Source organism: Vespa mandarinia, chromosome 1, assembly GCF_050613455.1.
Source record: "Vespa mandarinia isolate Hongniang chromosome 1, ASM5061345v1, whole genome shotgun sequence".
NCBI lineage: Eukaryota > Metazoa > Arthropoda > Insecta > Hymenoptera > Vespidae > Vespa > Vespa mandarinia.
In genome coordinates this window covers 11,007,484-11,024,314 of record NC_140810.1, presented here as the reverse complement: position 1 = coordinate 11,024,314, position 16,831 = coordinate 11,007,484, and the positions used below count along the sequence as shown (strand labels likewise).

General features: G+C 39.0%; 1 protein-coding gene across 1 annotated transcript in view; it reads left to right on the top strand.

Moving 5' to 3' along the window:
• The window catches only part of Dscam1 (Down syndrome cell adhesion molecule 1), a 66,208-nt gene extending 50,482 nt beyond the window's left edge, over positions 1-15,726 (top strand). The window contains exons 12-29 of the mRNA XM_085660686.1: positions 7,371-7,490; positions 7,572-7,745; positions 7,832-8,128; positions 8,211-8,572; positions 8,652-9,023; positions 9,168-9,354; positions 9,426-9,713; positions 9,807-10,076; positions 10,154-10,385; positions 10,457-10,633; positions 10,710-10,876; positions 11,198-11,437; positions 11,738-11,905; positions 12,435-12,572; positions 13,126-13,316; positions 13,394-13,748; positions 14,114-14,171; positions 15,390-15,726. Coding sequence (XP_085516812.1) covers positions 7,371-7,490; positions 7,572-7,745; positions 7,832-8,128; positions 8,211-8,572; positions 8,652-9,023; positions 9,168-9,354; positions 9,426-9,713; positions 9,807-10,076; positions 10,154-10,385; positions 10,457-10,633; positions 10,710-10,876; positions 11,198-11,437; positions 11,738-11,905; positions 12,435-12,572; positions 13,126-13,316; positions 13,394-13,748; positions 14,114-14,171; positions 15,390-15,474 — 3,881 coding nt within the window. The 3' untranslated portion in view covers positions 15,475-15,726. The remainder of the gene's footprint in view (positions 1-7,370; positions 7,491-7,571; positions 7,746-7,831; positions 8,129-8,210; positions 8,573-8,651; positions 9,024-9,167; positions 9,355-9,425; positions 9,714-9,806; positions 10,077-10,153; positions 10,386-10,456; positions 10,634-10,709; positions 10,877-11,197; positions 11,438-11,737; positions 11,906-12,434; positions 12,573-13,125; positions 13,317-13,393; positions 13,749-14,113; positions 14,172-15,389) is intronic.
• Positions 15,727-16,831: the final 1,105 nt, after the last annotated feature.

Genomic DNA, 16,831 nt, shown 5'->3' with positions numbered 1-16,831 from the left:
CGATTGTTGACAAACGTGTTCTATTAAACATCTACCCATCCATCATCCTGTCATTAATCCTAATTTTGTTTTATCATATAAGACTATTTATTCTCTCTTGAAAGAAATATCTTCTTGAAGTAAGTTAAGCCATTTGGATAGAAATCTTGCTATTCAATGAATCTTATTGGACTCGTTTAGAGCAGAAAAATGTTTTTCAATTGACGACAAGCGTGTTCTATTAGTTGCACCACAGATCTTTCCCTTTTCGTTTGGCGACGAACCGGTGAACTCGGGCGAGGCGATATCGGCCACCTGCTCCATTCAAAAAGGAGACTTCCCGATGGACATTTCGTGGGCCTTCAACGGCGAACCGATAAACGACGAACATAAAGATCAATTTGTTATAACGAAAAGCAAACGTCTGAGTGTATTACAAATCGATGCCGTTGCCGCAAGACACGTGGGAGTATATACTTGCACAGTGTCGAACAATGCCGGTGCTTCCAGTCACATGGCTGCTCTAGCTGTGAACGGTAATGCGTGTGCATGTCTCGTACGGGCACGTCTCTATCTCTTTCTTTCTTTTCTCTTTATCTTTTTCTCTTTCTCTCTCTTTATTTCTCACTAGTGACCTTGGTTGACCTATCCGTGAACATAACAGAACTCGTATCCTTTCACTATTCTTTCCATTCCTCGTTGTCGTAAATTCACGATCATTCAACTTTCAAGTCTATTTTTATAGATGAAAACTTTTTCGCATATCAACATCATCATATTAGGAATATATTGGTAGGTCTAAATGAGCAGACTCCAGGTTTACTATCATCAACCAATCATGGCAATACGTTAAACATCTTGTTATCTTTTTAGCTCGTTCACTGTTATTGATAATCTCGTTTAGGATTTGTTAGCCAGGATAATTGTTATACCTTTGAAAATTACTTGCAGTCGCGCCACAGATAGTACCGTTTTCGATCAGCGACGAGCCTGCAAATTGGGGAGAAGCGGTCTCGGCTGTTTGTACGGTCGGAAAGGGTGACTTACCGATCGAGGTTTCGTGGGCTTTAAACGGTGAGCCCATTAACGACGCCAATCACGAAGACGTTTCTATATCGAGCACTGGAAAACGGGTCAGCCTAATGACGATCGAGGCCGTAAGCGCGAGGCACGCCGGAGAGTATACTTGTACAGCCTCGAACGCAGCTGGAGCTACTAGTTATTCGGCTATGTTGGCAGTAAACGGTACACAAAGGGGATCGGATACCTGTTTCTTGAATTGAAATAATAGAAAAATGCATAGAACGATGTATTTACTCTACCATTTAATTCACGTGCACTTGTAATTAGCTACTAGAAACGTATGAAAGCGATAATGCTTTATTTTCTACTAATGTTTGAACAGATCGCTTCTTCCCTAAATGTAACACGATTCTTACGATTGCAGTGTATTTTCTATTTTATCTTTGAAACAATCAATATGTTTTTCTTTCGTTCTTCCAACATTTTTTCCTTCGTCCTTTCTTTATCACCTTTCTCCTTTATTCTCCAAGGACGTATAAAAACGTGCCCGATGAGAGATTGATCAGCGTTGACGATCTTTTTTAGTCGCACCGCAGATCGCGCCCTTTTCGATCGGGGATGAACCGGTTAATTGGGGAGAGCAGGTTTCGGCGATTTGTAGTATCGTCAAGGGTGATTCACCGATCGATATTCAATGGAGCTTAAACGGCGAACCGATCACTGCTCGCACACATCCAGACATAACGATCCAGAAAACAGGCAAAAAGACGTCTCTACTGACCATCGACTCTGTAACCGCGCACCATGCTGGCGAGTACAGTTGCGTCGCGAGCAATTTGGTTGGATCTGTCACTCGTTCGGCCGTTCTCTCAGTTAATGGTATTTGAAAGGCATTACAATAACAACAACGTTAAAAGCATTAAAAGCATCGCATAATGCATCCAAACTTTCCATTAAGCAACACTTTCATACCTCAAGAATCCATCCTAATAACATTACCTATTTCCAGCGTCATGAAAAAATCCGTTTGTCGAAGAAATTCTAGGAAGAATACCCTTAATTGATTTTCTCTGGATTTGGCCTTGAAGGAAGGATTCTATTCAAAAAATAAAATATCGTTTAATCGTCGTTTTTTTTTCTCATGTGAATTCATTCATGTTTCTGAGCACATGTTACTGTGCTTATTCTTTTCTTGTTAATTCGTGTCACAGTCGCACCACAAATAGCACCGATATCCTTTGGCGAAGAACCGGTCAACGCAGGTGACTTAATCTCCATACAATGCGTCGTTACTAAGGGCGATTCTCCTCTGGAGGTCACTTGGACGTTCGATGGTCGTCCTATAAATCACGATCGGATGGATGTGATTGTATCTGATTCCGGAAAACGCGTGAAGCAATTGATCATCGAGTCCGTCGCTGCGAGACATGCCGGGGAATATACCTGTGTTGCATCAAATGCGGCTGGTTCAACGTCTCATTCGGCCAAGTTGGACGTCAACGGTACTTCCTGACCTTGCATCAACGATCCCAGCATCTTTCTAATAACTTCCTTCTGCATTAGCTTCCTTTCCGACGAATCACATTCCTCTTTACGCTCTGTACACTTTATGTTTTCTTCATCTACCTTCATTCTTCTTTTTTTATCAGATTTATTTCTTTTTATTCCTTTTTTCATTTTAATTTTCTTATCTTTCATATATTTTCATTTTTGATTTAAATTCGTTTAACGAGTTGAAAACTGGGGTGTGAAAAAAGACGAGAATCATTAGAAACTGAGAAATCAAGAGATTGAAGAACAGAGAACTTCTTGAAGGATTATACAGCAGTTATTGGGAAAGTGATATCGCAAGATTAGCGAGATAGCTTCTTTTCTACTTTATTTCTATTTCCAGTCATTCCGAAATTGTTGCCATTCTCGTTCGGAGAAGAACCGTTAAACTCGGGTCAAGTAGTAACGGTACCGTGCGCAGTGGTCGAGGGCGATCAACCCTTGAAGCTCCGTTGGACCTTAAACGGTCATGAGATTTCGCCACACTCTGGAATCTCAGTACTGGATCTTGGCGGAAGAGGCGCCATACTGAGCATAGGATCGGTCCTGGAAACTCACGCAGGAACTTACACGTGTATCGCGGAAAACCATGCCGGAAGGCATGAGCTTTCGTCCGATCTGATCGTCAATGGTGCATAACGATCTCTCTTTTTTCGTTTCTCAACCCCTTCTATATTTTCAGTTCCTAATTCTAAGGATTTTTCGTCGAAAAAGTCACAAAAAGAATTATCCTCTACCAAGTCCTAATCATTTGTGCAATCCTATAGACCTATACGAGTCCACTTGCGTTTTCCTTTTGATTTCTTCTTCTTCTTCTCTCTTCTTCTCGAACACGATCTTGTTCTTATGGAAAAGCATAGGTTCGTTGGAAAAGTGGGTTAACGAGAAATGGTGGATTTCGTTTGAAAAAGATGCTAAATTAATGACGTTCGTCCCGTCTTTTTCTCTTTCCCTCTTTCTCTCTCTTTCTCTATTTTCTTTGGCCTTTCTATTGCTTTTTTCTCTTTGCCTATTTTCGACAGTCTCCCCGCATCTGCAGCCGTTCTCGTTCGATGAGGCCAACTCCGGTGATCTGATAATCGTCCATTGCGCGGTCGTGAAGGGGGACACGCCGATTTCGCTCAAGTGGTTGTTCGAGGGACGCCATTTAGAAGTAGGAGACGGAGTGGGTATCACCGCGTTGGGGGATAGAGTATCGGCCTTGACGATACCGACCGTAAGGGGAGAACATGCCGGAGAATATGCTTGCGTCGCTGATAATCCAGCCGGTCGTGCTAGGCACAGTGCACATCTCAAAGTGAACGGTACAGGAAAAATCAGAAACGAACGTAGAGGAAATACGCGGCCAGCATGATCGTCGCTGATATTATTACGTGTATCTATCACGCGCTAGTCGAGAATTTGTCGAGTTGGCTATGCAAAAGAATGCGAACGAAGATATTTAAACGGGAAACTAAAATGATTATATTTTTTGTCTGTGAGGTTGTAGCTCGAGTAGCAATCGATATTAATGAAGATAATATATATATATATATATATATATATATATATATATATATTATATATATATATGTATATATATATTATATATATATTTATATTGTAATAATATTAACAATATTGCATTGTACGTCATAAGAAACTGTACTACTTGCTCTGTCTGTCGTGTAATAGTACATAAATACACATGAAGATGTCTGGAAAGTTTACGTTTGCCCGATTCTCCATTCTCAAGTCTCCCACCTCTCTCTCTCTCTCTCTCTCTCTCTCTCTCTCTCTCTCTCTCTCTCTCTCTCTCTCTCTCTCTCTCTTTCTGTCTCTCTCTGTCTCTCTGTCTCTCTACACAATTATATCTTCTCCTCGTTAATACAAAGTTCGGTAGGTAGAGTTTTCAAGCCGGAAGCTTTATCCTTTTCTTTTCTTAAGTTAAAGTCGTCGCGAGACCAACGAATAATGACACATCCTGACTCTCGTTTTTTTACTTTTACCGTTATGCAATTTCTTCGTTAGTTAGTTTTAACAACAATTCCGAAAAATAGCAAAAGTATTACGAAACGAGAGGAGCTAACGGAGAAATGGAATCGCTGAATCGGAAGAAAGAAACGACAAGCACATAAAAAAAAAAGAAAGAAAAGAAAAAAAAAAGAAAACATAAAAAAGGAGAGGAAAAACACATCGAGTCGTCGTTAAAATCGCATTAAAATCTGTCGTCGTGGCCGGTTTACCTAGAGCCTCTACTACCGTTACATATTCCAGTCTTACCACGGATCAGTCCTTTCGATTTTGGGGATCGACCGATCTATGCCGGACAGGCTGCTCAGCTAGCGTGCATGGTACCGGTCGGCGACACACCGATCGAGATCACCTGGACCTACGAGGGTCAGCTCTTGTCGCAATACATGGGATACAGCGTCGGGAAACTCGGACCACGAACGAGTATACTTCTGATCGAGCCAGTTACCCCAGACCACGATGGACGTTACGCGTGTGTCGCTAGTAATCCGTCGGGAAGGGCGGTGCACGAAGCTACGTTACGAGTCCACGGTTAGGGCCCAAAAGTTAAAGGGAGCATTGAAATCGTGATAATGATAATAATGCTAATTGACCATATAAATAACGATATATACATATACATACGTACATACATATGTTATATTATATTATATTATATTATATTATATTATATTATATCATATTATATTATATTATATTATATTATATTATATTATACTATACTTATATATGCGTATATTGATTTTGATAATGAGCGACATGATGATTGATGATCATTCGGAATGACAACAAATAATAATAATAATATCGCGTCGGTTACCGCGACATTTTATGACTGCAGGCTTTATTGATGCATCTTCGTCGTTGCTGAAGCTGTCCTGTTGTGTACAGAGCGTTGCTTTCGTCACCGGGGATGACACTTTCGTCTGCACTGTCCCTCTCTTCTTTCTCTTTCTTTCTTTCTCTCTCCCACTCTCTCTTTCTCTCTCTCTCTTTCTCTCTCTCTCTCTTTCTCTCTCTCTCTTTATCTCTCTCTCTCTTTCTGTCTCCCTCTCTTTCTCTTTCTCTTTCTTCATCTCTTGCTCATGTTTCTCTCATTTTTTTATTTATTCCTACGTTACTTGGTTTATAATTTTTCTTTCAGCCATCTTTCTCTTTTTATCTTTCATCTGTTTATATTTTTTTATTATTATTATTATTACTATTATTATTATTATTATTATTATTATTATTATTATTATTATTATTATTATTATTATTATTATTATTATTATTATTATCATTATTATCATTATCATTATTATTATTATTATTATTATTATTATTATTATTATTATTATTATTATTATTATTATTATTATTATTATTATTATTATTATTATTTAATTTCTATCTTATACGCTACAGTTTTCGAGTCCACAAGCTTAAAGCCGAGCGTTAAAGATCAGGTAGATCGATCCGAAACCTCCGTCTTCCTCAAGCTCAATAACGGCTTCGTTTTGTGTTAGCCGTTTGTTTAAATTTCGTGCTTAAATCTCGTTTCATTTTTTCTCTTGCGCCTTCCTCGTCAACATTCATCGATCAAGCGATCCTTTCGTTGGCTTTCCAATTTTGCCAAGAAAGATCGTGAAAAGTATTGTATCTCGCTTTTTCTCTCTTTCTCTCTCTTTCTCTTTCTCTCTCTCTCTTTCTCTCTTTCTCTCTCTCTCTCTCTCTCTCTCTCTCTCTCTCTTTCTCTATTTTTCACACGTATACACACACGATGAACATATCATATATTACGTCGATATTTTTCTTTGATCTTCATCATCCTCAACAAAAGATATATATATATATATATCATCGCTCTATCTCTCTCACGCACACGAATATCGCGAGGTTTCTGATAGGTTTCGTTAAATCTCTCGTATTGTTTTTGTCGTCACAACGTCGATCAAGTTAGTAGTTCGTCATACACCCCCACATTCGCGAGCCACAACGCGTCCCACCTCCAAAGACGACCGACCGACCATTCAAGTACCCCTCGGAGTGTTTCCGAGATTCGTTCCAACCCTTACTCCTTAAGGCACCTTTCCACACCAGCCTTACCTTGCCTTCACCTCACATGTCTCGCCTCGTTCATTTTGTACGTGCATGAGAAGGAAGTAGTTTGTAGTGGTACATGCATGCTTTTCTCTCTTTCTCTTTCTTTATCTATCTCTAACTATTTCTATCTTTTTCTCTAACTCTTTCAGTCTTTCTCTCTCTCTCTCTCTCTCTCTCTCTCTCTCTCTCTCTCACTCACTCACTCACTCACTCACTCTGTCTCTCTCTCTTTCTCTCACAGCTTTTTTTACTCCGAGTAGAAACATGAAATATGGTCTTAACATGATTTCTTAATGCGGTACAGCATGCAAGCCGTGCTTAAGTACATACATCGTAGAACTTCTTGCATGCATTTTCAGTGAGTTCTTTCAGCAGCCTTTCTTAGTTGATCTTCATACTCTCGGTTCATGCTGGTAGATACCCGCATAGTCATCTCAAAGTTCCATATGCTTTTATTAATAGTATGATCTGCTCGTTGCGGTAGCGGAAGCGAATCGACGTTTGCATGTAATAAACGTGATCTAATTTGTCCTGGATCTTTTTGTTCGCCTGGTGTTTTGCAGATAGGATTTAGTTTTAAATGAAATGTTTTTATCTCTTATATATTCGATAATTTATTTGAAAAAAGATCTAGGACAATAGAACGATCTGCTTCCGGTTTACTGCTATAATAGACTAAGCAAAAAGAACGCAGCACTAATCGATTTATTCTGTCACAGTGCCACCTCGTTGGATTCTGGAACCTACTGATAAAGCTTTCGCACAAGGCTCTGATGCACGCGTTGAATGTAAAGCCGATGGTTTCCCGAAGCCCCAGATCACATGGAAGAGAGCTGCTGGTGAGTATTTTCGTTTAAGTTTTAGTTTTCTTAACTATTACAAATCCGCAGTAATTATTTATTTTTAATTTCACTAAATAGGAGATACTCCTGGTGATTATACTGACTTGAAATTGAGCAATCCCGATATTAGTGTTGAAGATGGAACCCTCTCGATCAATAACATTCAAAAGACCAATGAAGGCTATTATCTTTGTGAGGCTGTTAACGGTATTGGAGCTGGACTTTCTGCTGTCATTCTCATCTCTGTTCAAGGTAAAATTCTTCTCTTCCTTTCTCCCTTACTTTTTAGTATTTGTATATAAACTGTTTGTTAATACTAAGACAATTGATAATTTCAGCACCTCCTCACTTTGAGATCAAGCTCAGAAATCAGACCGCACGACGTGGTGAACCAGCTGTATTACAATGCGAGGCACAAGGCGAGAAACCAATTGGCATTTTATGGAACATGAACAACAAGAGACTTGACCCGAAGAGTGATTCACGTTATACCATTCGAGAAGAGATTTTGGCTAATGGTGTTCTGTCTGATCTTAGTATTAAGAGAACTGAAAGAAGTGACTCGGCTTTGTTTACCTGTGTTGCAACGAATGCTTTTGGCAGCGATGATACCAGCATCAACATGATTGTTCAAGGTACGATCTTTAGACTAAAGTTTCAAAGTTATATATTTTACTCGATAGTAAAGAAATTTTTACCAATATGATTTCCTTGCAGAGGTACCGGAAGTTCCTTATGGTCTTAAAGTATTGGATAAGTCTGGACGTTCAGTTCAATTGTCATGGGCAGCTCCATACGACGGAAATAGTCCCATTAAACGATACGTTATCGAATACAAAATCAGCAAGGGCTCCTGGGAAACCGATATCGATAGAGTACTTGTGCCTGGCTCTCAACAAAACGTAGCTGGTGTGTTCAATCTGAGACCTGCCACAACTTATCATCTCCGAATTGTCGCTGAAAACGAAATTGGAACGTCTGACCCATCTGATACCGTAACTATTATCACTGCCGAAGAAGCTCCAAGTGGCCCACCTACTTCCGTCAGAGTCGATGCTCTTGATCAACATACTCTCAAGGTAACTATCTCAAAATCGAATTTCTGATCATTCCATAATTAGTAACAAATAGTTTATTAACGAAGTTAAATATATTTAGGTAACCTGGAAACCACCCCCACGTGAAGACTGGAACGGCGAGATTCTTGGCTATTATGTCGGCTATAGGCTTTCATCCTCAGACAAACCATACATGTTTGAAACCGTTGAATTTTCTAAGGAAGATGGAAAGGAACATCACTTGCAGATCATGAATCTTAAGACCTACACTCAATACAGCGTCGTTGTTCAAGCATTCAACAAAGTTGGTTCTGGACCGATGAGCGAGGAACGAAGACAACACACGGCTGAAGGTGTACCCGAGCAACCACCCCACGATACGACTTGTACTACTCTCACTTCGCAAACTATCAGAGTTTCATGGATGTCGCCTCCTCTTAGTGCTGCAAATGGTGTTATTACTGGTTACAAGGTAATAAAATCATTTACATCAAAAATACATTACGAAGTTATTTGCTATATATATATATATATATATATATATATATATATATATATATATATATATATATATGTATGTATGTATGTATAAACATATATATATGTTTATTCTTAGGTCATTTACGGTCCATCTGATACCTGGTATGATGAGAATACGAAGGATACCAAGATCACCTCCTCCAGCGAAACCATTTTACATGGCTTGAAGAAATACACAAATTACAGCATGCAAGTTTTGGCCTTTACCTCTGGTGGCGATGGCGTTAAATCTGCACCGATCCATTGTCAAACTGAACAAGATGGTAAGTTTTAATTTTGAAAGCATCAATAACATTTTATACAATTTACTGATAATGTATCTCTCTTCTCTTAGCCCCTGAAGCACCAATCGCCGTAAAAGCACTCGTCATGTCTCCTGAATCGATTCTCGTTTCTTGGCGCCCACCAAATCAACCAAATGGAGTAATATCGCAATACACTGTTTACACTAAAGCTGACAATGCAGAGGAACCAACTAGCCAGAAAGTACCACCAAATCAATTGACTTACGAAGCTACTGGACTTGACAAACAACGTAGATACGAATTCTGGGTAACTGCTAGCACAAACATTGGTGAAGGAGAAGCTTCTAAGATTGTGACATTGGGACCAAGTGTACGAGGTAAGAATTGAGTTTTCTTTTATTTTATAATAAATACCGTGTAAATATTTTAATAATTTAATTCTTTTCTCTTTATTTATAATGTATGTACAGTACCGGCCAAGATTGCATCATTCGACGACAAATTCACTGCAACTTACAAGGAAGATGTAAAACTACCCTGTCTTGCTGTTGGCGTACCTGCACCGGAAGTAACATGGAAAGTACGAGGCTCTGTTCTTCAACCCAGTGACAGATTGAGACAATTACCAGAAGGATCTCTATTCATTAAAGAAGTCGACCGTGCCGATGCTGGAGAATATTCATGCTATGTTGAAAACTCTTTTGGACATGATACCGTTACTCACCAACTCATCGTTAATGGTAATTGTCGATATGGATAATTATAACAAAATTTTGAATTGAAGTCTTTCATTAATATTTGATGGTTGACTTTTTAGCTCCACCACATTCACCACAAGTCACTCTTACTGCTACCACCACGAATTCGCTTACGATGAAATTACGACCTCACCCAACTGATAATGCACCTATTCATGGATATACGATTCACTACAAACCTGAATTTGGCGACTGGGAAACTGTTCAAATTAGTTCTACGGCACAGAAATATACTCTGGAAAACTTATGGTGCGGTTCTCGATATCAGATCTATGTTACGGCATATAATGGGTAAGAATAGGTCTTATGTATATCGGTTTATCAATAAAAATAAATATGATTATACATAAATGTATTTTAAGCATTGGCACTGGCGACCCATCAGATATTTTGAACACTCGTACCAAAGGATCTAAACCCATCATTCCTGAAGCAGCAAGATTTATTGAAGTATCAACCAACAGCATTACTCTTCACTTGAGCGCTTGGTCTGACGGTGGCTGCCCCATGTTATACTTTGTCGTTGAGCATAAGAAGAAGTAAGAGCCAAACAAGAAATTTAATTAAGAGTTTACGTAGCAAATTTGAGATAACAAAGTTCGTCTCCTATTTTAGGCATCAGCAAGAATGGAATCAGGTATCGAACAATGTTAAACCAGGCGGTAACTTCGTAGTTTTGGATTTGGATCCTGCTAGCTGGTATCATCTTCGTGTTACGGCTCATAATAATGCCGGATTCGCGGTAGCCGAGTATGAATTTGCAACTTTGACTGTAACTGGAGGTGGGTATACCGTAACTACGCTTGATGCGTTTGAAAGCATCTCGTAGCCGGTGCTAATGGTGGCTGGATTGAACGGTCGCCGTATTTTTTGTTCCAGGCACCATTGCACCGGCCCGCGAATTACCGGATATTATCGGTGGTGGCAACGATGAAGATCCGGTGAAATTTTTCATAGCTAATTTGAATCTAGTCGTACCTGTGGTAGCCGCAGTTCTTGTTATAATCGTTGCCGTCATCGTGATCTGTGTTTTAAAAGGAAAAGGCCATGGTAGTGATAAAGGTAATTATAATGGTCTTTTTTTTTTTGTTTATTTTGTACAGGTACGATTGCTCCGCCGGTACGTAACGATGATAACAAGAATACCGACGTCAGACGTTATTTCCCATGGTTACCGAGTTGGCTCGATGTTAACGTTGTAGTACCGGTTGGAGCTACGATCGTTGTCATTATCGTAGGAATTGTCGTCATTTGCGTCGCATTGTCTAGACGAACCCGAGGCCCGGAACAAACACGGCTGCGAGGTATCTCTTCAGCCGACGAGAAATATTACGAGGGACAATGTATACCAATTTTTTTTTTATTACTTTATTCATTAGGTTACGAAAAGAAATCGAATAGTTGAGTATCACTGTGATGATGATTTTAATATGGAAAAATTGATATAAATTTTAATATTGAAATGCTATAATATTTAATAATCAATCTACAGATTCTGATCGTGATCATCCTCCCAGTGATTCTTTACCAATCGTACATAGTCATTACCAATAATATAATGCACTTCAATGTATTAACATGTTATGAGAAAACACATGATATATGGTATTAATGTAAGCAAACACATTTATTTTTTCTTTCAGATGATGTAGTATATCAACAAACCGGTGTTGGTGGCGCTACACTCGACAAACGCAGGCCTGATCTCCGAGATGAATTAGGATACATCGCACCACCGAATCGCAAACTTCCACCTGTTCCTGGCTCCAACTATAATACTTGCGATCGCATCAAGCGAGGTACAGTGATAAGTAAGCCACAATTGACAAAAGTTTGATATTTAGATGATTCTCCATTATTACTGTTTGAATGTTGTCGCATCGGCACGAGATAGTTTGACCATATCTTCTTACGGAACACGAGAATTTCGCACAGCCAGCCGATAATACGAATTTCAAAGCGGTATTCATTATTAAGAATCAACGTGCAAGCAAACACAATACACACGCATTATATCATTACCGTCTAGATTTTGTTATTATTTATGTTGGCTACGCTTAAACATATTTTGCATTCCTAAGTATATACATATACTATATTATATATATACACGTGTAAAGATGTATACCTTGCTTTAAGACGAAACATTTTTTTCTTCCGTATGCGCTTATAACGTCGCTGCGCGTACCAAGAATCGAACATGATTAACGAAATTTCTCTGGTCTTGGTATTATTGTTCCTTTTTTTTTAGAAAAGAAAGATCATTTAAAAACTAGATCTCGGTACACAGCTTGGTAAGCGGCAGCGAGTCGTACGATTGTTGTAGCATATGTTCGATAGGTACAACAGGTTCGTTGAGAAGCCATTCAACGTGGGATCCAAGGAGGCACATGTATGAGGAATTAAATCATTGTGCACCAAGCAGAAGGTGCCCACCTCCACCGCGTATGGGCAGTTCGGAGGGCCTCTCTCACAGAGGTTGGTAATAGTAGTTTTTCTAGGACGAAGGACTCGTTCTCCCTCGTGTCCCGTCGCAAGCCTTCGTTTTTCGCGATTCTGGTAATCACGAACTACAGTCGATACAGCCACTCGATCTTGCAGCCGGTTTTCGTAAGTCCTCTTTGTGATTATAAATTCTCACAAATGCAGGCATATATTTCTTTTTTTCTACTTCTTCTTATTCTTCTTCTACATCTTGTTCTTTTTATTCTTCTTTATCGATGTTGCACGTTCTCGCATGCTACGCTCGTTACAGCCCCTAGCACACAACTTACACATCGAACACACTTCGATGAAAAAAATATTTCAGTTCGGTGATACATGGATGAGAAGATATATGAAAGGATATGAGAGTAGGAACGTTAAACCGAGACTACCGTCAGTAAAACTGGTGCACGTATAAATATCATCGGTATCATTAATATATTTATCAAACGTGGAAATAATAATCATAGAATTTAGTAATAAATAGAAAATGTATCTTTTATACGAACTTCATGGCAACAGAGTCTACCCTCGATACTTGTTGCAGGCATGGAAGATGAGATCTGCCCGTACGCTACTTTCCACTTATTAGGATTCCGTGAAGAAATGGACCCGAGCAAGGCTATGCAATTCCAGACTTTCCCTCACCAAGGAAATGGACATTCCGGAACTATGGGACCACCAGTTGGACATCCGACTAACGCTTCTGCTCACAGTCGCTCTGGATCTCAATCTATGGTACAGAGTCTGTCCAAACAGCTCGTACAGAATTTATCTTGATAATAGTACTATTGACGTATTTTGCGTTTCGATAGCCCCGTCAGAATGGCCGATACTCTAGAGTACCATCCCAAGGAGGTGGCAGCGGAACCCACGTTTTCTCTCCCGAATATGACGATCCTGCTAATTGCGCTCCCGAAGAAGATCAATACGGCTCTCAATATGGACAATACGGTGCTCCTTATGATCATTATGGATCTCGTGGATCGGTTGGCCGTCGTAGCGTTGGATCTGCTCGTAACTTACCTGTCTCTGGATCACCTGAACCACCTCCACCACCACCAAGGAATCACGATCAGAACAACTCGAGTTTCAACGACAGCAAGGAAAGCAACGAGATTAGTGAAGCTGAATGTGACCGTGATCAACTTGTCAACCGCAACTATGGCGGTCAGTACAATGAATCCTGATCGATCCAAGGGACAAAGGGCCGAGGATGAAAATGAGAAACACGCTCGATTTCATGTCCGAATAAATAAAGAAAACAAGTCTGACTTGTATTCGGATCGTCGAGTCGTGTTTTCTCGTACTTGTTCTTGGTTCTTTCAAAATGCTCGTTTCATTAGACATTCGTTAGATACTAGGTGTACAACGCGGACATATCGCATGTCGAGCAAATCGCAACGTACACGAATGGAAGAAAGTCGCTCCGAATTCTGTGTTTCTAATCGTATAGCTTTCCACAATTCGCATGCTACGTGTTGTCATAGTAGTTTACCGTTGTGTCAATCGTGCCGTGTGTTTTTCTATTTCAGTGAATGCTCGCGGCAAGGACGGCATGACCACCGAGGAGATGCGTAAACTCATAGAGAGGTCAGTAGAGAGCGAATGTGTTTGATTCGCGATCAAACGACACGAGAGTTACCGTTTCTAATATTGTATCTCGACTGAAAATTCATATTTCTAAGATATCTATTGAATATTGTCAATTCAATTCATCTCATCATCATTCATTTATCATTTAGTCATGACATAAAAGATCATTAATCGTCTTTCAATCATTCATTTTTGTCATTAATTTGAAGTTTTTTATTTTAAAGATTCGAATAATAATACTTTTGTATCAATTATATTACAATATTATAGTTACGAAAAATAATCGAATGCACGGTAGATTAGCTGAAGGCTTTACAAATACATTTTAATATTGTATCTTTTATCTTTGTCTTTTTCTTGTTTCATGACTCTTTACGCAGGAAGCCGTAAGTTTCTTGATCGTAGAACAGTACAGAGTGTATTTCTATAAAGATAGATGCAATTTCGTTACAACATGTTTACAAACGCTGTACCTTTGATAGTAAAATTTTTGAGAAAAAGAAAAAAAAACAGCAGGCCAGCCGATATGCTTACAAAACATTGCTTGATTATCAACGTCGACGAAAGACTTCTCTATGCGAACATGATATTTTGCATGCAGTTTTTGATGGCCCACGCTCTTGGCGTAATTAATAACGTTCTTTTTTGACTAATCCAAGGACGATTAGCGATAGAAATAATTTAAAAAATGCCTCTACTGCGACTCATGCTATATTATTACCATATTATACGCTGTTATCATCATCGCCATATTATCCTGCTGTGCTAACATGCTAATCATTTATTACTAAGCCTTTAATAAATAACATTATTAAATTCTTACAATTATAAGCAATATACTGTAACTAATACTTATCCATCGTTGCTGCTGTAACTCTAGTGCATGGATGAAAATCTTTGGTTCGCGTACAGATGCTGCTAAATTATTATATAATTATTTTTTTTTTTAGGACGCAACGGACAAAATTAGCCTTTCTAATAATCGCTCGAATAATTCTTTCGCTTTCTGCAGTGTTATATGCATCTGTACGAGGATGCAAAAAAGAGTTGAAAGAAGTGCTCTTTCAAAAAAAAAAAAAAACAAGAACAAAAAAAGAAAAAAAAAGAAAAAAAACAGAAAGAATAAAAAAAAAAGAAGAAAAAAGAAAAAATAAAAAAGGAACGAAGATAGCCTTTATCGAAGAACGTTTCTCAAAATTATAATCGATGTTGCAGAAACGAAGCCCCCGGCCGGCAAACCGGCAGTCCCCACGGCGGTCACGGGGGACTCCTCACACCCTACGATACTGTGGCAGTGTAACCTGTAAATCCATCATCATCCATGGTCTTCCGACTCTCTCGTTGACTGCGACCGAAGATTCGAGAGAAACGGAAACGAAGCGCACGCTAACTCTTCCCCCGGTGCTGTCGTCGGTCCAATTTGTAATGATTTTAACGATTTAAAAAAGGAAAAAAAGAAAAACTAAAAAAAAAACAGAAAAACAAAAACAAATCACAAAATAACATCGTCGCGAATAGATTCTAAAATTCGATGAATTAAATTTGAAAAAGGTTGTGTACATGTTTATCAGATGTACGTACGTACGAGACAACGAGCATCGTCCTCGCGACGAGGACCACCTCCTTCGGCCGTTCTTGACCATATCTCGAATAACTTCTATATTCTCGTTGGCCTTTTCTCTTTGTTTTGTCTCTCATTTAGATTTCTTCTAATTTTTAATTTTTCGTTTCATTTATTAGTATTGACTTTTGATTTTCCCTCATTTTATCAAAGGCCAGACTCGAAACTGCCTCTCTAATTGACTGCCTAACGAGGACGAAGGAGGTCGAAAAGGTCGACGGCTAAAAATAAAAATAATAACAATTGATTAGCGAGTTCGTCATATAAGAGTTGTCTCATCTCGGATCTCACGCGCTTCGTGATACCCGGTACAGGTTCGCGGACGCTCTCGTACGACAGCGAAACAAAACGAAATAACAATAAGGAAATAACATACAAACATATAGGAAATGCATATATGAAAAAAAAAGAAAAAAAAATAGTAAAACGAAAAAAAAACAACAATAGAAAAAGATCAAGGGAAAAAAGAAAAGAAAAGCGTGCTCTCGGCGACAGTTCATTTTTCGGGGTTTTACGCGGAAAATCCTAGGTTAAAGATCACGTCTCATTCTATTGGACGCATCGAGACGAAACATGAGATTAGTTACTCGCTTTTAAGTCATGGTTGTGCCACACTGCCGCTACCCGCAGGCATACATACATATATATGTTACGTATATGTACGTACATAACATATAACGGATATAACAGATATATACATAATATACGATTTATAATTTCGTAACGAAGGTTGTGTCCCCCCGGGGATCGAAGATATATCGAGTCTCAATGTCGCGGAGAGCAAGTGTAGAGATCGTCATGTCATTGTATCGTCGTGTCGTCGTGTCGTCGTCGTCGTCGTCGTCGTCCGTTGAGCAAAAACGATAAGAAACAAAAATGAATTAAATCTAAATTGAAATCTCTTGCCGATAGACTTATCCGAAGGAAGAACGCGGCACGTCATCAGAAAAATTATTAAAGAAAAAAAAATAAACAAATATAATCCTCATTACGTACTCTCTTTACAGGCTACGCGCACATAAAAATACATTTACAC